Raw genomic sequence first — 18,323 nt, 5'->3', positions numbered from 1 at the left:
AATTCCTTCCGCTAGAGCCAACCCGATCCTTGAGTCTTCTCCACGTTTCTTCCTCCTCGGGGTAACTTGCGGGGACACGAACCGAGGGGATGTCATGATCATTGTTCATCAGCCACGAGAGTCAAGTTTTACCGAACTGTACCCGACGACGCGCCCTAGTGCCAAGCATTCAGTCTTGACTTCAGTCCTCGCTTCCACGAGTACGATCAAGCCAAACATTAGAACTGGCTAACATTTAAGTCCTGTGGGGAAAAGCGGAGAATTACGGGGTATCCATTGCAGGGTAAGCCTTTGCCGTTCGCATACCGACAAATTAAGTGGGCCCAAAACGACGTACGGAGTACTCTCAGTCTCTCACAAGTGGCGCAGGTACACAGAGTACGGAATAGTTAGGGCGTGGAGTAGACCCATCTAGGGCTACTCGTACTCCAGGCCGATACTCAGACTTCCCCATGGCATACGAAACAGCGGCAACCCTTCATTTATAGTACAGATGATTAACGTCCCTAACGATATTGACATGGGACAACGGTGTGAATATCACTTGTACAATCCAACAGAAGTCACGTCTTGGTAGAGAAGAAGACGATGACATACACAATGAATCAAGTGACACCGACTCCCATAACTGCTTATTACCTTGATGAAGGTAGCTGTCCATAAAAAGTTATAGCACTTCGTGAAGGCCTACTACGTACAGGAACATATGCGCTTCGACCAAAATTTACTCTACTAGTCAACGTTCTTATCACGAAAGAAGGTAGGGAGTCTTGAGTCAAAAGGGGTATGCGCATATAATTTGGTATTTACTAATCGCACTTCGCAGCGCGATGTTTCACTTTTCTGTCCTTGTAGCCTTTCCCGTCCCCCCTGTTTTCACCTCCTTCTCGAGTGCATCCAGCGCTTGTCTGTACTTCGATTTGAGATCCTTCATATTGTCAAGCTTCATGGCCACCTTTTGTACTTTAGTAGACCTGGTAATTCTATTGTCAGAAGTTTGGATGACTTCGTTCGTGAACCACCGGCCTTCCCGATGTGCAACAAGGGTCCAGGCAGAACCCTCCCTGCCCGCTCTTGCGGTACGACCGACACGGTGCACGTAGGTAGTGATGCTGGTTGGGACATCATAGTTAACAACGTGAGTCAAGGATTGCAAATCAAGACCACGAGACGCGCGATCGGTAGCAATGATGATCGAGATCTTCCCTTGACGGTAAGCAGTGAGTGTTTTCCGGGAGGCTGATGACTTGTTTGACTTAATGATTGTTCCAATCTCCTTGGCTAAAGATGGATCAAGCAAGGCAAGCAAGCGTGAAAGTCGTGAGGCGGATTCGGATGACTTGGTGAAGATCAAAACAGAGGCTCGCGGGCGACTCTTATCTGCTTTCACGTCCACCGATACTTCATCTTCAGATGCCGAACTATCATCGGATTCAGAACTGTCACTAGATGATGAGCTGTCATCACTGGAAGCGTCCGACTCTGAATCTCCCGAGCTTGATTCGTCAGAGCTGGATGTCTCGGAGTCGGTGTCAGAATCAGAGCTTTCTGAATCAGAGGTCGAGTCCGAGTCTTCAGAGCTAGATTCTTCAGAAGTCGAATCCTCCGAACTAGAATCGTCGGATACGGATGTCTTTGTCAGAGCACGCTTTGTGGTCTTATTGACGTTCACCTTAATGTGCGTCAAAAGCAGACGCAGGAGATAAAGTGGCTTCTGTGATCCGTCTCCAACCGAGAGAGAGTACTCCTTCAGTCTAGGCGGTAGAGTGTACTGATCGCCAATACGATCATGGATACCACTTTCATCCTCCCGAGATGTGGCTTGTTCAGCTGAGCCAACAATAACAAGTTTAGGATTCGAAAGTCGTAGAGAGTTCAGCTTCGAGATATCCTTGGTCATGGTGGCGCTGAGGATGACCTTTCTCGGGTCTTTGGTTTGTATAGGAAGTCCAAGATTGGCGAGGAACTTTCCGCTAAAGCCAAAAGTTCCCGCGTCCTTTCTTGCGTCTAAAGAGTTCATTACAACATCAACCCATTCCTGGAAGCTTTCGTTGAGCAGTCGATCGGCTTCATCAATGACGAGCCACTCGAGGTGCTTCAGGGTGAAGCCTTTGGTATACCGGATGTGGTCGACAAGACGACCCGGGGTACAAATCAGGATATCAACATTGGGTTCAGCCTTACGAATATAGCCCGGCAACGATTCACTCTGATCCCCTGCATCTGAGATATAGTCTTGTAGACTAAAGTTCAACCAGTCATTGTCTGTTAATTTATCTTGCTGTCGCAGTTTGAAGTTCTCTGGGCCGTAGACTTCATCAACGCGCATCAATGAACGCTGTTCTTCTTTGATGGCCACATTTCCCACAGCGGAAGCGACACGGAGTCCGGAACCAGCAGCGCAAAGCTCGCAGGCCTCCCGAGCTTGTTTGACCAGTTCTCTTGTAGGCACGACGATGAGGCCTCTGAGCCTAGGAGCTGGAACTTGCTCTAGAGCTGTAACCAAGGGTAGGACGTATGACAATGTCTTTCCCGAACCGGTGGCTGCAGAAATACATATATCTCCAGGGTGATTCTTAGATCCCTGCAAGAGTAACGGGATAACAGTAGACTGGACGGCAAAAGCTTCCTTGTACCCATTGCTTTCAAGAATGCGTAGGACATTCTCCTCGATCCCGAGGCTTGAAAACGGGGTTTTTTCTTCAGCGGAAGTCCTTAAGGGGTTGGCAAGCCACGACGGAAGGGAGGAATAGCTTGGCTTCTCATCCTGCTCGGGGACTGCTTCTGGCTGAGGCAACGGCTCCAGGCCCTGAGCTATAACAGGTTCCGCGGTTATAGGTCCGGTAGACTCATTCTCGACATCCTCTTCGCCAGATTTGGCCTTGGCCGATTCCGTCGCTTTGACTGCCTTTTCAAATTTAGATAAGATTCCTGAATATTTGTTCTTTTGCGGCTTTGCGTTATATTCCTCCTCTGACATGGCGTCTATATCCTTCGATTTCACGTGTTTTTCCACGTTGCGTTCCTCGTCGCTGTTGGGTTCTTCTATATCTCCAAGTTCCTCAGATGAATCATTGTTGCCTCGTAAGCTTTCTCGATTAGCCTTCTTCGATTTCTTCTTTGTTTTATCCTTGCTGTCATTTTTACTTGAAGAAGCCTTTTTTCGGCTGACCGGCGAGACAGCACTCTCTTCCTGGGACGATTCTTCTTGAACAGCACCACTGGCAGCTGATTCGGATTTTCTTTTCTTTTTCCGGCTCTCTTTGAGTGGTGTAGGGGTGGACGAAGGGCTCTGGGTTTTCTTCGGCTTCTTGGTCGGCGTTGGAGTCGAGGTACTGACGACGGAGCCATCAAGATCTCTCTTCCTCTTGTGAGATTTCTTCGCACTCAGGGGAGTCGATAAACTTTTCTTCGAAGAGACATCATGCGCAGAGTGGCCACCAGCCATTGTCAAGCGTGTCAGCGCACCACCAGCGCAAAATAGCGTCGATCGACAATACTTTTCGGTGTTACGAAGAGATTCTCCGAAATATTTCTTTCTAGCGGGGATTATTCCGTCGGCAGAATTACCACACCGCCCCCGGGGCCGCCAGGATTTGGACCATTTGGGAAATAACATTGGTCGATCCGCTCCGGCGTAATCGACCGCATCCTAAAGAGATAACGGTTATACCCCTGGATATATTCGCATGCTATTTTTAAGCTGATCGAGTCCGGACATGGACAGAGCAGCGGACTATGATCCATTAATACTTTCTAGGCTTTTAAGCTAGAATAATAGCCGACATGCCTTACAATATTGCGTGAGTTTCGCCGCATTTGTCTGCGCCTAGTGATCTTATCTAACAGCTTTCCGCGCAGTATGGTCAGTGACTTCTTCTTCCCACAACCAGGTGGGATTGAAAGTCACATTTACCAGTTATCGACCGTAAGATATCCTGCCGTATATTCCTGGATGGATGCTCATCGACCTTCAGAAGCTCATCGACCGTGGCCATAAAGTAATTATCATTACCCATGCGTACAAGGGTCGCACGGGAGTTCGATATCTTACAAATGGCCTCAAAGTGTATCATGTCCCTTTTCTCGTCATATACCGCGAATCGACTATGCCAACTGTTTTTTCATTCTTTCCTATATTTCGTAATATTGTCATTCGCGAGCAGATTCAGATTGTTCATGGACACGCAAGCTTGAGCAGCTTCTGCCATGAAGCTATTCTGCATGCCCGGACAATGGGTCTACGGACTGTCTTTACCGACCATTCGCTATTTGGTTTCGCTGATGCGGGTTCAATTCTTACCAATAAACTGCTCAAATTTACGCTGAGTGATGTGGACCATGTGATTTGTGTCAGCCATACATGGTAAGAACAAGCGGTTGGATGACTAGAGTTGACAGGCGACCCCGCGGTCATCTCAGTTGACACCAATAGGACAGGAACAAAACTCCAAGAACCATCTGCTGACTTTGGGACATAGTAAAGAGAATACGGTTCTTCGAGCATCCTTGGATCCGCTAATGGTCTCCGTAATCCCTAATGCGGTAGTCGCGGAAAACTTCCGACCTCTAGAGCAAGGAGAGCCGCCGAGGCCAATCGGACCAAACGATATTATCACTATCGTCGTGATCTCGCGTCTATTTTATAACAAGGGAACTGATCTGTTGATCGCTACGATCCCGAGAATCCTTTCGTCCCATCCCAATGTGCGGTTCATCATCGCTGGGTCAGGGCCCAAGGCTATCGACTTGGAGCAAATGTTAGAACGCAACGTACTTCAAGACAAAGTAGAGATGCTCGGTCCCGTTCGTCACGAAGAAGTTCGAGATGTCATGGTTCGAGGTCACATCTATCTACACCCAAGTTTAACCGAAGCCTTCGGGACAGTTCTCGTAGAAGCCGCCAGCTGTGGCCTCTATGTGGTATGTACGCGAGTTGGCGGCATTCCAGAAGTGCTGCCTCAGCATATGACCACTTTCGCTAAGCCGGAAGAAGACGATCTTGTCATGGCTACTAGCAAAGCCATAGCCGCACTACGCTCCAACAAAGTGAGGACTGATCGATTTCACGATCAGGTGAAGATGATGTACTCCTGGACCGATGTGGCACAGCGTACAGAACGTGTGTACAAGGGCATTCAGGGCGACATAAGCCCTGAAGAGTTTTACGGTTATTATCCCGGCCAAGGCTGGGAAGCGAGTGGTGATAGGGTACGAAGCTTTGCCCTCATTGACCGACTGAAACGTTACTATGGCTGCGGGGTGTGGGCAGGCAAGCTGTTTTGCCTTTGCGTGGTCATTGATGTCCTAATCTATGTTCTCCTAGAGATGTGGTTTCCCCGCGCCAATATCGATATTGCTCGCAGTTGGCCAAAGAAGCTGAAACAAAAGGAAACAGCCGACTCAACCAGAGATAGCCCACATCGCATTGGCTCGACGACTTAACCTAAGAAATAACACTTCTATTACGATTACTTTGCGCGACATGTGATGGTTTATTATGTTTTGATTCGCTCAAATTAACACTGTGATACCCGTGCTCATCATAATTTATAGTACAACATATAAGACATTATATCAAATGGAATGGTAGTTTCTAAGCCTGGAATCTCTGTCTCTGGGTCTGAGGCTCGTACTTCCATTCCGCATCCAGCGTCTCCGCAGACTCGGGCTGCCTGTCTTCAGCAGCCAACGCACCCTTGTCCCCACGCTGACCTCCCTTCGCTTCATCGCGCTCAAGTCCGCGCAGGCCGGGGATCTGACGTTCGTTACGGGGCTCCTGGCTTGCTCCGACACCCTCGAGGCCACCACCGGGGTTCTTCCGGTGCTTTTGTCCGTCATGGCGAAGTTCTGCGCTCGTCTGGCCGCCTCCAGGGTGACCTAGACCGGTGTGCACATCCTGGGAGGTAGCTCCCTGCAGACTCTGGTCCGCGGTCGTTCTTACAGACTCCTTTCCGTGAGATCGCTCAACATTGGGATTCTGAGCCTGGCTTCCCACCTCCGACCGGGTGTTGGGAGTGTAAGAGTTGCTAGCGGGAGCCGTTCCAGGAGGATATGTCTCTGCGTGGAACTCAGGGGCATAGTCTTTAGGAGAGACCTTGCGGCCGGGTTGATGCTGGTTTCGAAAGTTAGCCGATGGCCTTCTGAAGATATGGAGCTCATGTACACTTACGCCCTTGTCTGTGAGCGGCTGGGAGTTACCAGCGCTAGGATGGAAACCCTGCTTAGGGTTGTTGTCGGAGTGGATCTTGTCGAGAGTGCTCATGATGAAGGGTTCTTTAATTTGGTCTTTGTGAAAGGCGTGATAGAGTAATTCGAATCGTGATAACGGAGAGATACAGAGATTTTGCAATGATTGTGTTATCTGCTACAGGGAAAAGCCTTCTACAACCGATACGCTCTTCTTTATAACCCTTCAACCTACTCGATGCATGCCAGTAACCCTATGACGTCAAGGCTGATGGGGTTGACTTCATACTTAACTCACCACCATCGACATCCATGATTTAATTCTGTCAACCAACGGTTCTGGGATGTCAAATCTCTCCTTACCAACTTCCCTGCAAATTCTCAAAACATGACGTCGCTATATTGAACGTGATGGGCTCAGCTCGGCTGTGGAGATGATCGCGCGACTACGGCGAAGTTGTATGGTGCTGATGTTAAGGGCAATTACTTAGAACGTCTAGACGGACATTGATCCTAAGCCTATGACTTCATCGAATGTTTGAAAACCGCGCCGAGACAGTAGCTTGTGCAGGTGGCTCGTGGGAGACATCGGCTTCGTGGAACAATATGTATCATTGGAAAGTATATTCCATACGGAACATCTAGAACATGAAAAAAATAAACAAATAAGCAAATAAAAGACAATTAAACTAAGGTATCTTTGCGTGTGAACAATTCCTCCCTGCGCCATTAACAAGCCCCAATCCAATCAAATCTAATATCAAAGGCACCAAGCGAAATCTAGAGGCACCTGTACCTGGCCATCTCACGAATTCATCCAGGTACGAGGGACGATCCCAGCGCCGGTCTTACGTAGAGCTCCCCGTAATCGGCATGGTGTATCACCTCATCACTGGTGGCCTTCCCTCCTTATTCCATTTGACTCGAGTTTGAACCCACTCTACAGCTTCCTGGACTCCTGAGCCCAGAAGCGCACTGACCGGTAAGACGCGACTATCACGCATGGCGCCTCCAGATTCTCCTTCGAAAACCTTGCGCACAAACCCTTCCTTGATGCGAACCACTTCTACCGAATCTTCTCGATCTTGCTTGTTTGCCAGGACCAGGATCGGTACACCCGCCACATCCGCGTTCTTCAAAACTGATTCTAACACTTCGCGACACTCGTCGAGCCGACCAAAGTCACTTCCGGGAGCATTGATACCGACTGTCTGCTCGGTGAACGCATCGGCGTTGCCTCCCGAAGGGCCCGATGCAGAGCTGGAGCGCCGATTCGAAGGGAGTCGGGCGATATCTGGGTCTTGACCGACGTCGGTGCTGTCGACGACGAAGATGATCGCATGACAGCTTGAGTAGTAGCTTTGCCATAGGTTTCTCATCGTTAATTGACCTCCAACATCCCAGATCTTCAGGTACATTTCCGGGAGATTGATGGTTGCGACATTTTGGCCGACTGTAGGCACGGTCTTGCCAGGGTTCGGAGCAGGGGCGCCTTCGGGACGGGGTTGGTAGAGGGCCTTGATCTGCGAGAGGAGCGTAGTTTTTCCAGCGTTATCTAACCCGAGCAGGAGGACAGAGTACTCTATGTAGTGAATAGTCAGTAAGCAACTCTGCGCATGGCCTCGGAGCGCGTTCTCTTACCCTCTTTGCTGGTGGCGTACATATACAACGACCTGGCCAGATGGTACATCGTTGCGGTCGGCGGAGGCCGGAGCCAACTCCTGGTATCAAAACGGGCGTAACGAGAGTCGGAATAACAGAATCATGGCAGCGCAACTTGCCTCTGATTCCCTAGCCCTTCTCTTTTCACTTTCTCTTTCGATTTCAGCGTCGTTCTGCCTCTGGTGACGATCATTCACCCGCCTTCTCTTCCGTCCAACGCGTCAGCCTTGCCCCTTTTGGGAAGGTAGGGCACAGGGCTGCCAAATCCCCTCACCCTATGCCCTAAATCTCCTAGTACGGCTACCCCGCAGCCGGAGGGTCGCCGACTTCATGATTATGATAGAATTAGGTATTGTTTTCCCTAGTGGATTCCCTCCATGATTTCACCGAACAATCATGTTACCATGGGTCATGTATCTTGTCTCGCCCCCTGATTGCGAAAAGGTCGATTCTTGACCCTGGCTGACCGAGATTAATCTCAACTTTATCAAGATTGGGGGAATGATTGATGTACGGTACTTTTACTTTGATACGAGATGATGTCCCGCCGACTGCCACCGGTCTAGGCGACTCGAACCAAGCTTAATTCCATAGTTCACCCCACGCCGCCGTTCGGACCATAATCGGGACAGGATTGCTAAGCCAGACCAAAGTTTTGTCAGCGAACGGGCTTTACTTTTGTGATCCGCTCAATGTGCGCCTCTCACGCCATCTTCCTGCAGCAATTTCTGCCATCTCAGATGTAACCTCTTTCGATGGCCTAACGGCTTCATGTCCTTCACAGGAAGGTAGTGGTGCCGTGATCATCATCTAGACCCACCGATTGAAAGCACTGTCCCTCTGGGGCTCTGCCACTCTATCGCATGTCCCGTCGAGAATGCTCCGCGCTGACTGGGCGGCCGGAGGCTCACAGATTGCCTTCAATGGACACTGACACCATTATAATCGGTATGTCGCCATACTCCTTGAAGGCTAATTCTGCCAATGGGCGCTGTGATTGACCAGTAACCGTCACAGGAAATGGGCCTTCGGCCATGATCCTGTCCTTTATCCTGCATGGACACGTCCCGTATTATTTCCCCAATCCTCCACATCCTGATCCGCTTCTTCATGCCAAACTCAAAGATCACCCGGCGTTGCTGGATGCCGATGTCGATGCTTTGACGGAGCATTTCGCCGCTTCTCGGCTGAGCTACTCCACTCAAGCTCTGCCGGTCAATGTATTATTTGACACCCTCTTCCGCCCAAGTATCGACGTGGAAGAACTGGGAAGCGTTTCAAATATCGAATGGCGATATGTGCCTGAGAAAGCGGTTCCTCACTTGGTTTTCGGGAATGCGCCACGGCCCGGTGGTCAATGGACCGAAAATCTCGTCCCTGCTAGTTGGGAAATTCAGACTTTGAGCTATGCATCGATGTTATCTCTTCCGGGCTACTCCTTCGCGGAACATTACCGGACGGTCACAGGCAAAGATCTCCCTGCTTTCACCCGTCCCAGTAGACAGGAGACAGCCGAATATTTCCGGATGTATCCGGAAGCAGTTGGGATTGCGGATGTTTTCAAGAGCAATGAAACTCTGGCCGGTATTTCCAGAACGGAGAATGGCTTTTTCATTGAATCACACAATATCAATTGCAAGAACCTGGTTTTAGCGAGCGGCATATTTTCCGAGGTGATACAGCCTCGTCCGCTGCTTCAGCCACTCCTCTCGCTTCAACCCGTCCCGGATATCCCTCTTCTCATTATTGGGTCTGGGTTTTCAGCTGCAGATGTAATTATCTCAGCGCCGACAGACCAGAGGATCATCCATGTATTCAAATGGGATCCCGAATCCCGGCCCTCTCCCCTGCGGGGTTGCCACCAACAAGCCTACCCCGAGTACGCGGGGGTCTACCGTCTGATGAAACGAGCTGCTGTTGCGGCAGCGCCAACCAATCATAAGCGTCCTGCCAGAATGAAGCGGACGACATCCAGCCCGTTTCTCGAAAGCCGTGCTTGGGATGAGGTTTATGAAGGATATCCAAATACTGAAATAATTGGCGTGGATATGAAGAAAGAATTCGCTACAGTTACCTTCCGCCGAACTGATGGCACCATTTTCTCGCGACCTGTACGCGGTATGGTGTATGCGACTGGTCGCCGGGGCTCCCTTGGCTACCTGGAGCGTGGACTCCTTTCTGAGATTGTGGGGTGCGATGATAAAGGCGATGTCAGCCCGACGGTCTCTGGGCAAACCCTGCGACACAAAGCATTTGAAAACATGGAAATCGCGAATAATGTCTTCATCGTTGGCAGTTTGACGGGCGACACTCTCATTCGGTTTGCACATGGCAGCTGTGCTCAAACAGCAGGCAAACTGATCCGTACATATACTGGGGAAAACAATGCAAAGTCCAATGCGGCGGCCTCTCCGCGACCGCAGGGATCATCACCAGGGGTGATGCAGGGCTTCGATGGCCACGATGTTTACGGAAACGGAAACCACAGGGCCCAACTCGATAAAATAGATAGCTGCCGGACGGAGTACCCTATGCCCGAGAAGTCAGGTTTGCTTGGAAGCATATGGAAAGCACTAACGGCAATCTGGTAACGATACAATGTGCTATAATCCCTTTTCTATACACGCATGTCTCATATAGATTCTAGAAGTCATGTGCACACCCTTTATTTGTATAAAATCGATTACGTTTGGCACTCTTACACGCCGCAAGGGCCACACATGTTCACAAAAATTATGCAATGTATACGCGCAACAGGGTATAAATATCGTCATCATTAATTGTACACTAACTACAGAATATCTTCAAACTTCTAGCCCATGATCTGCAGCTGATCGTCTGGAGGCCACCGAGTTTGCGCAAAGCTCAAGCATCGTTTAATACTTTGCAGATACTTGCGAGTGATCTCATCACTTAGAATATGAGCCTGTTGGTCGCTCTGGTGGAGCTTCTCTCGAGCTGATCGTTCGTGGATACCAACCATGGTTACACCGATGGGCCATGCTCTGTACACCGTTAGCTATCTCAAGGTATAAAAATTAGTTGAAGGGGCCAACACGTACGCCTTTCCAATACTCAATCGTAGATAGGCATCATTTGCATCTACATATCTCCGCAGCTGGGCGTTGTGGACGATCTCGACAACATGCTCCAGTACTCTATCATCAACATCCACCTTCTCAAACTTTCGGAACAGCGGCTTCATGTTCTCCCGCGACTGGACCATGGCATTGTAGGCTTGCCGTCCCTGGAGACTCTGCTTGACAGATATATCTCGCTTCGCCAATGCAAGCTCCCATTCCCCTAGAACCATGTTGAAATACGACGCCAGCTGGCGGAACAAATACTTGCGACCTTCGGTATCCTTAGGGAGTGTCGTGGAGATCTTCATATCCTTCTCGGGGACCAGTTCCAGCGTCGTGGGAATAGGACCATCAGACAATTGCTGTTGAGGGGTGAGCGAACGCTCCACGAGTCGACGATACCGCCGTAAACGGCCGCGGTGTGTCTCTCCGAACAATCGAGCCGGTTCATCCATCTCACGCAGCTTCGTAACTAGTTCCTCGTCCGGGATGTCTTCTTCCTCATCCTTGTCCTTGTCCTCATCCTTTTCACTAGCAGGGGGCAACTCGGGCAATCCCAACCGCTTCCGTCGCTCTCGCTCCTGGGCCGCCTCTTCTTCTTCCCTCTTTTTCCGTGACTCTTCCGCTAGCCGTCGCTTTTTCTCTTCTCGCTCCTGGCGCCGTTCGGCCTCCTCCTCATCCAGTTTGCGCTTCTGAGCCATGCGCTCTTCTCGTTCACGTTGCGCCCGCTCCTGCTCCTCATTGTAGGCGGCAATCCTAGCGGCTTCTAATTCACTGCGACGAACATATTTCTTCTCTGGGGGGTTCGATGTATCTTTTTTGTCTGATGACGATGATCCGCCGCTTTTAGCTTTGGAGATCTCCTTGGACATCAACGCCGCGAAATCCATTTTGGTGGCTGCCGATATGGACAAAATCCAACCAGAAATTATTTAAATGAAATTGGGAAAGGCAACCAGATTGTAGCAAGGTTCTGTGACGAACAACAGCGCCAGTCGGTTGAGGAGGAAGCGGCAAAAGTTGGTTCTCGGGCGGAGGTTGAGAGGGCGGACTAGACTAGAAGCTCCTCGGCGGTCGAGCTTAAACTCGTGACAAAACCGGAGCTCTCCATTTAATTTCAACCGCAACAACTTCCGCTGAACATTCAATCCCTCAGTTAATATTCACTCATTGCTGTCCCCCATTGACGCCTGTGACGAAATAGACGCATACGCAAGGATACTATCTCCACATTCTCTTTCAGCTCCATTGAACGATCAATTGTTCCGTTTCATCGAACCACCAAACAAACGGCATCATGGCCGCCGCTCGAGATGCGCCGAAACCCCAAATCGACCGTCAGTCTACAACACCCTTCCATCTGAAGCTTTTCTACCGCATGAACAACTTCCACCACCTGTCAGACTTTGCTCCCCAGTCGTCGCCTGCATCATACGGGGGTCCTGTCAGCGGCCCCAATGCCATCCGGGCGCGCTCCCCTCCCCCGCCGCCGCTCCCTGCCCATCTTCAAATTTACACCTGGCAGTCCTGCTCACTGCGCGAGTTGTCACAGCTCCTCACATCCGCCTTGCCGTCACTACTACCGGACCCGCCCGTAGGGACGAGACTATGCTTTCGCCTCATTTACCCCGACACAAAGACCGCAGCACAAATGGGACCCGAGGCGCGAGGCCGATACCTTAGCAAGGACATAGGCAGTGTGGTGATTGGGCCAAGGGACAGCCCGTACCGCGATGAGAACGACGAAGAAAACAGTGCTCCTACGGGACCCCGGACCGGACCTCTACGGCTACAGGGTCACGACGCCGACAAAACACTACAAGACGTACGATTCGTGATCGGAGACTATGTCGACTGCGCGATTCTGCCGCCACTGGAGGACGGGTCGGTAGCACCTCCGATCACGGCCGGGAGGGGATCTATTGGTTCGGCTGTTGGTGGTGGTATGAGAGCATTCCGCGATAATGGGTTCGCAGGCCGGCCAGGTCGGGGAGGCCGAGGTGGCGGGGAACGCATTCCTGCAGGCGATTGGAGACGAGGAGAGAGGCTACCGGAAGGAGGGGGGCGTGGGAGGAGAGGATGGGGTCCTTATTAATTGAATTTCTATCTATTTTGTGTCTAATGGTCTCGGATTGTATTAGTTTCTGGAGTTGTGATCCTGAGGGATACCCGGTACTGAAAATCTAGCTGTTGTCTGATGTATGGCTCGGTGGTTTTCTATTCTGAAAGTGTAGTGTAATGCTTAAACTTGGTGACATATCCCACCTTAAGTATATATTTATATATATCCGCACATATCCTACTAAACACATTCCATTTACACTAGAGGCACCACAAGCGCATAATCCAAACTCTTCACCTACAATTCGAACCAAGTACCAAGAATAAAAAAGAAACAACAAGCGGTATATTCCGTAATAAATACACATCTAACGATGAGTGTCGTCATCCTCGACAAACCCTTCATTTTCATCCACCATCAAGCCAATCAACCGCAAAAAAACGATCAATCAAAATTCCTCAAGCGTATCTCCTCTCCTCTTCCCACGGAAGTCGTACTTGCCCTGTAACAAGAATAACTCGTCAGTCCAAAACCATTCCATTCCCCAAGTTCGGCGAAGGAACCAGAATCAAACCCACCTCAGTCTTGTAGGCAATGTAGCCCAGCGTTCCGGGGATCACAGCCATGTAGAGAAACGAGAGCCAGGCATGGCGCGGGGTCCAGCGGAAGTACTTGTAGCGGTTTGCGTTGATCTCTGTTCGACACTATTAGTCTTGATCGTGGTCTTCTCGACAACCTCATGTTTCCAATCGTAGTATTAGACGGTAAAGCGCATCGAGAGAGTATAGAGTCCATCGCATTCCGTCGTTATATCATATCAAGATTGGTTTATTGGGTGTCGGGGGAGAAAACGAGGGGAGGATATGTACCGTAGTATTTCTGGAGGGCCGGGTCAAGGACCAGGGCTGGAATTAAAACGTATCAGTACCTTCTACAGCAATTGCAATCGAGGAAGAATACTCACACTTGCTAGGACCGGCCATGGTAGCGGTTGTGTAGGATGGACAGCGTTATCACTATCTTCGTCTTGAATTGGCTGAGCTTCGATTGGGTGAGGTGAGGTTCCCCGTGATGTCACGTGAATATATCAGCACTGCTTAGTAAGATTGTTTTGTGCATGGATGTGATTGGCTGGGCATGGCTGAACATGCAGTCATGCATTAACTTCTTCTTTATCCTAATTTGGGTATATCATGTCTATCCTACTAGTACCAGGAACTAATGTGCTATACCATGCGGTGATCGGGAGATTGTCGGGAAAATGTCCAGATAATGAAGATGTTCAATCACCAAACTCGAAAATGGTCCTCTAGGAATTGGACTGCAAGACCCACTTCCGCCGATGACGCAGTTTCACAGGCGGACATGCCGAGGCAGATATGCTCTTTTTTGCTCGGTCGCTGCAATACGAGGAGATTATTCCAGTCGATCAGTCTAGATCTGCTCGGTATAAGAGTCCTGGCTTCTTGATATTGGTCTTCGACCCGTATTTAGCACGTCAGAAACGGTGCTCAGTGTCCTCGCATAGGATACCGTATTCGGTTCTGGTTTTATATCAACTCGGTCGCTTCTTGCTGGATCGACTCAACTCAAAGCAATATACCTTTGCCCTCGTACCAAAGCGTAGATATACATCAAGATGACGGACGTAAACAAAGGCGCCAACATCACCCTCTACTGGTCCGTCTCCTTCCCTTCCTATGTACTAGCGATACATCAGAGCACACTAACAAGAGAAAACCTTACAGGCTGGAGCAATCCCGCTCCCAGCGCATCGTCTGGCTCTTCGAAGAACTAGGCCTCACCTACAACCTGAAGACCTTCAAGCGCACCTCGGAGATGCTGGCTCCCCCGGAGCTGAAAAAGATCCATCCACTGGGCAAATCGCCCGTCATCACCATTGAAACCGAGCAGTCAGAGAAACCGCTCGTGCTTGCCGAATCGGGTAATATCACCGAGTACCTATGCGACCATTTCGGCGGCGAGAAGCTCATCCCAAAGCGCTATCCCGAGGGCAAGGAGGGCGCTGTCGGCGGCGAGACGGAGGAATGGATGCGTTATCGGTATTTCATGCACTATGCTGAGGGTACTCTGATGCCGTTTTTGGTGTTTCAGTTGGTCATGGACCGTGAGTTTACCTTTCTTTCGTCTCTTTGGCTTGGTGTCTGTGGTTCGTGGCTGATGGTGTGGCTTAGGTATGAAGGATGCCCCTGTTCCGTTCTTCATCAAGCCCATCCCGAGGTTTGTTGCGTCAAAGGTTGAAGAGGCCTTCCTTTCTAGGAATATCTTTGGGAACTTTGATTTCCTTGAGGAGCGCTTGAAGACCGCCCCTGGTGGTGGACCGTATCTCTGCGGACAGCAGTTGACGGCTGCTGATATTATGATGAGCTTCCCTCTTATTGCGGCGTCGTTGAGATTGCCCCTGAAGGAGAAGTATCCCCATCTGGCTAAGTATGTGGAGATGATTCAGGCCGAGAAGGGCTACCAGAGGGCTGTGAAGAAGGTGGAGGAGATCGATGGGAAGTTCCAGGCTTCCTTGTGAGCTCGTTTTATGCTTCCTATGGGATTCTGTTGTATGACTCATATGGTAATGATGTTTTCGTATGTTCATACTTATGTTTATGATCGTGCTGTAGTGCTTAATTGATAATGTGCTTGATTCTGTATATTCGGAATTCAATATCAACATAAGTAGGGTATCAATCTAATTAGGTCCTCTGAGTGCTCAGATCAAATACCAACGCTGGTGGTATCGCTTGATTGTGTTGCACCAGGCCGCCGTCCAACAGTATCCAGATGAATGCCCAATTTCTCCATCTCTCGTACATCCAGGAAACACCGGCCATCAAGCACCCACTTGGGTTCTTTCAGGTTGTAAGCAATGCGCGCCCACTCCAGCGGTTCGGCAGTTGCAGGTCGGCTGGATGTCGAGCGACAAGATGCGCAATCAGCAGCACAATCCTCTTGTGGGACAAGACGGTAGGATATTCCATTAAATGTCCAAGTCTCCTCTTCTGGTTTGACAGGAGTCATAATGACCTCAGCTAGACTATCATATACCTCCTGGTCCGCTCTAGCAATAGATGACTGATAGGCCAACAACGAACGACCCCGAGGGTTAGTAGGAACATTGCGGAACTGATCACAGTCCGTCAAGACCAGAACTGCATGCGCCTGAGAACAGGCCAGATAAGGATCTGCAAGAACCTTCACTACACTATTCTTCTCTGTGTGAGTACCCAAAACCACCTCCAGCTCACGGAGGATATCCTCTGTCTGACAGTAAGGATCATAGATAGCGATCTCCATCGGCCGCTCCTCCATCAAAAGCCGGACCACATCAGCAGCCAAAGACTCACGCGTATCTCCCGTGTCTTTCTTAAATGCAAAGCCAAGACAGGCAATCTTACGACCATGCAAATTGCCCTCGAACCGATCAATCACCTTTCTGGCGAACCGGTTCCGCTGCATTACATTCATGACATTGACTTGATTCCAGTATTCTGCGACGTCGTCCAGCCCCAGGGACTCAGCCAGATAGGTCAAGCTGGCGATATCCTTGCGGAAGCACGATCCGCCGAATCCCAGACCGGCCTTGAGAAATTGGTGTCCAATGCGTGTGTCCATGCCCACTGCTTTGGCTACTTGATCGACCTCGGCGCCGGTCTTCTCGCAGATGGCGCTGATGGAGTTGATGCTGCTGATCCGCTGGGCGAGCATGGCGTTGGCTACTAGTTTGGATAGCTCTGATGACCAGGAGTTGATTTCGAGGATGCGCGATGCTGGCACCCAGGTGGAGTAGAGGCTTGTGAGCATAGCTGCTGCACGACGACCTGCTGGTGTTCCTGACGATCCGATGAGGACGCGGTCTGGTTTGACGAGGTCGTCGATGGCTGAGCCTTCGGATAGGAATTCTGGGTTGGAGAGAACCTCGAAGGGGACTTCTGGTCGAAGGGTGGAGAACTATGATGAAGTTAGTATTTTTGCAGAATGGTCCAAGGCAGAATTTTCAAAGGCCCTGGAAATTTGTTGAGGGATACTGATCGCAAAGGATATGGAGAGCAAGGAGTAATAATACCATTTGTCGAATACGCTGAGCAGTGCCGCACGGCACCGTACTCTTCTCCACGATAACTGCGCCAGGTTTTGCGTGGAGCGCAATCTGTCGCACGGCCTCATCGACGGCTGTCATATCGGTAGCTTTTCCAGCGCCTAACCCAAAGGTCTTGGTGGGTGTGTTCACCGCAAGGAAGACCATGTCAGCACGAGATATGCTACTAGCTGAGTCGCACGTAAAGAATAGGTTGGGCTTCCGCTTGGCGTCCCCTAAGATGGCTGCAATGGAAGCACTCGCTGTCACAAACTCTGCGCCGTCCCTCGCGACGCGGACAACGTTGTCCAGGCCTGGCTCATGGACTGGGGGATGTCGCGATTTCCATCTCTGAATGCGACGAGGGTCTCGGTCCACGACTTCGACTGCGATGGATGGGTTATGGAGCGCGAGGACTGCAGCGGTCGGCCCTCCTATGGACGGTTAGGGTCATGTATAATAGCACCTTGAGGGGATAATCGTGCAGCAGTGTATACGTACCTACATACCCCGCGCCCACGACGCAAACATTCTTGAACTGTCCCTCTGAGGATCTCCAAAGTGTAGCGACGCAGGGAATGTCGTGAACTCTTTGTTCGGAGCTGAGATTATAAGTGGCTGATGAAGATGGAAAGCTTGACGAGGCGAGCTCATCTCCTCTGGAGGCACCGAACAAAGGACTCGAAGCTGGAGTCGTAGGAGGTGTTGAGTCCTCATACAAACTCCCCTCCGAGGTGCCCAGTGGCGAAGACGGAATGTCCATCAGGTGTGTCTCCTTTTCCGCGAGCATTTGCGAGATCATGTCTAGTCTGCGGGCATGAGCCTTCTTGAATGAGATTATTAACAGGGATCAGAGCGTTTATACAGTCTATCATCGCACCTGGCCCTTCCTGGTCACCCGGTGGCCGAGGTAAACTAACATGGTTAATCGTTACATGTTTCCCGCAGGCTACTGGTCCTGCGAATACCTCCTACGAGCGTTTCCGGAACGCGATGAAGCAAGATAAGGGGCTAACGGGCCTGCTGAGCGCAAAATATGTTTGTAGGGAGTTCCAAAGAGCTTGAAGAATTGGTGCACGGGGAAGAAAAGACGGAATGTCACTGGTGAAGGTTAATTTATACCGGCCACCCCACGTGCCCGCACGAAGCCCTCCTACACGAAGCTTGTCTTCAATTCTAAAGAATGAGCCCTCCATCCCGCAGGAGATCGTCAAATCAACTGGCCATCATATGCTAT

General features: G+C 50.4%; 10 protein-coding genes across 10 annotated transcripts; 4 read left to right on the top strand and 6 right to left on the bottom strand.

Moving 5' to 3' along the window:
- Positions 1 to 835: 835 nt before the first annotated feature.
- On the bottom strand, positions 836 to 3,448 carry F9C07_2058732 (putative DEAD/DEAH box helicase; the record flags this gene model as incomplete). The annotated part of the gene is made up of 2 exons (XM_071508618.1): positions 836 to 1,445; positions 1,482 to 3,448. The coding sequence occupies 2 exons, from the start codon at positions 3,446 to 3,448 to the stop codon at positions 836 to 838; spliced, it is 2,577 nt and encodes an 858-aa protein (XP_071365731.1).
- A 144-nt stretch (positions 3,449 to 3,592) lies between these two features.
- Positions 3,593 to 6,396, top strand: F9C07_2279329 (phosphatidylinositol N-acetylglucosaminyltransferase gpi3 subunit). Its single transcript, XM_041288453.2, has 4 exons — positions 3,593 to 3,803; positions 3,862 to 3,928; positions 3,978 to 4,366; positions 4,482 to 6,396. Exons 1-4 carry the CDS (start codon positions 3,787 to 3,789, stop codon positions 5,443 to 5,445), a joined length of 1,437 nt encoding a protein of 478 aa, XP_041140934.1. The 5' UTR covers positions 3,593 to 3,786; the 3' UTR covers positions 5,446 to 6,396.
- On the bottom strand, positions 5,597 to 6,265 carry F9C07_2227841 (uncharacterized protein; the record flags this gene model as incomplete). The annotated part of the gene is made up of 2 exons (XM_041284151.1): positions 5,597 to 6,115; positions 6,173 to 6,265. 2 exons carry the CDS (start codon positions 6,263 to 6,265, stop codon positions 5,597 to 5,599), a joined length of 612 nt encoding a protein of 203 aa, XP_041140935.1.
- F9C07_2279328 (ADP-ribosylation factor family protein) lies at positions 6,397 to 8,047 on the bottom strand. Its single transcript, XM_041288463.2, has 2 exons — positions 7,831 to 8,047; positions 6,397 to 7,771 (listed from the first exon to the last, which is right to left on the bottom strand). Exons 1-2 carry the CDS (start codon positions 7,877 to 7,879, stop codon positions 7,071 to 7,073), a joined length of 750 nt encoding a protein of 249 aa, XP_041140936.1. The 5' UTR covers positions 7,880 to 8,047; the 3' UTR covers positions 6,397 to 7,070.
- A 667-nt stretch (positions 8,048 to 8,714) lies between these two features.
- Positions 8,715 to 10,442, top strand: F9C07_1011 (uncharacterized protein; the record flags this gene model as incomplete). Its single annotated transcript, XM_071507347.1, has 2 exons — positions 8,715 to 8,799; positions 8,857 to 10,442. 2 exons carry the CDS (start codon positions 8,715 to 8,717, stop codon positions 10,440 to 10,442), a joined length of 1,671 nt encoding a protein of 556 aa, XP_071365730.1.
- Positions 10,443 to 10,663: 221 nt separating this feature from the next.
- F9C07_1010 (U5 snRNP-associated RNA splicing factor) lies at positions 10,664 to 11,824 on the bottom strand (the record flags this gene model as incomplete). The annotated part of the gene is made up of 2 exons (XM_041288464.1): positions 10,664 to 10,856; positions 10,914 to 11,824. The coding sequence occupies 2 exons, from the start codon at positions 11,822 to 11,824 to the stop codon at positions 10,664 to 10,666; spliced, it is 1,104 nt and encodes a 367-aa protein (XP_041140938.1).
- Positions 11,825 to 12,231: 407 nt separating this feature from the next.
- F9C07_1009 (putative Sin3-associated polypeptide Sap18) lies at positions 12,232 to 13,029 on the top strand (the record flags this gene model as incomplete). Its single annotated transcript, XM_041284142.1, has 1 exon — positions 12,232 to 13,029. One exon carries the CDS (start codon positions 12,232 to 12,234, stop codon positions 13,027 to 13,029), a length of 798 nt encoding a protein of 265 aa, XP_041140939.1.
- Positions 13,030 to 13,199: 170 nt separating this feature from the next.
- F9C07_1065979 (NADH:ubiquinone oxidoreductase 6.6kD subunit) lies at positions 13,200 to 14,431 on the bottom strand. The gene is made up of 4 exons (XM_041288465.2): positions 13,961 to 14,431; positions 13,866 to 13,901; positions 13,575 to 13,690; positions 13,200 to 13,498 (listed from the first exon to the last, which is right to left on the bottom strand). Exons 1-4 carry the CDS (start codon positions 13,977 to 13,979, stop codon positions 13,445 to 13,447), a joined length of 225 nt encoding a protein of 74 aa, XP_041140940.1. The 5' UTR covers positions 13,980 to 14,431; the 3' UTR covers positions 13,200 to 13,444.
- Positions 14,071 to 15,682, top strand: F9C07_2279326 (glutathione S-transferase). Its single transcript, XM_041288455.2, has 3 exons — positions 14,071 to 14,676; positions 14,745 to 15,124; positions 15,192 to 15,682. Exons 1-3 carry the CDS (start codon positions 14,636 to 14,638, stop codon positions 15,536 to 15,538), a joined length of 768 nt encoding a protein of 255 aa, XP_041140941.1. The 5' UTR covers positions 14,071 to 14,635; the 3' UTR covers positions 15,539 to 15,682.
- A 44-nt stretch (positions 15,683 to 15,726) lies between these two features.
- On the bottom strand, positions 15,727 to 17,888 carry F9C07_2058094 (UDP-glucose/GDP-mannose dehydrogenase; the record flags this gene model as incomplete). The annotated part of the gene is made up of 3 exons (XM_041288443.1): positions 15,727 to 16,959; positions 17,075 to 17,520; positions 17,588 to 17,888. The coding sequence occupies 3 exons, from the start codon at positions 17,886 to 17,888 to the stop codon at positions 15,727 to 15,729; spliced, it is 1,980 nt and encodes a 659-aa protein (XP_041140942.1).
- Between the last annotated feature and the right edge of the window lie 435 nt (positions 17,889 to 18,323).

The sequence above is a fragment of the Aspergillus flavus genome, chromosome 1, assembly GCF_009017415.1.
Source record: "Aspergillus flavus chromosome 1, complete sequence".
In the NCBI taxonomy this organism is placed as follows: domain Eukaryota; kingdom Fungi; phylum Ascomycota; class Eurotiomycetes; order Eurotiales; family Aspergillaceae; genus Aspergillus; species Aspergillus flavus.
Note: the sequence above shows the minus strand (reverse complement) of the source record. Positions and strands in the feature narration are given on the sequence as shown.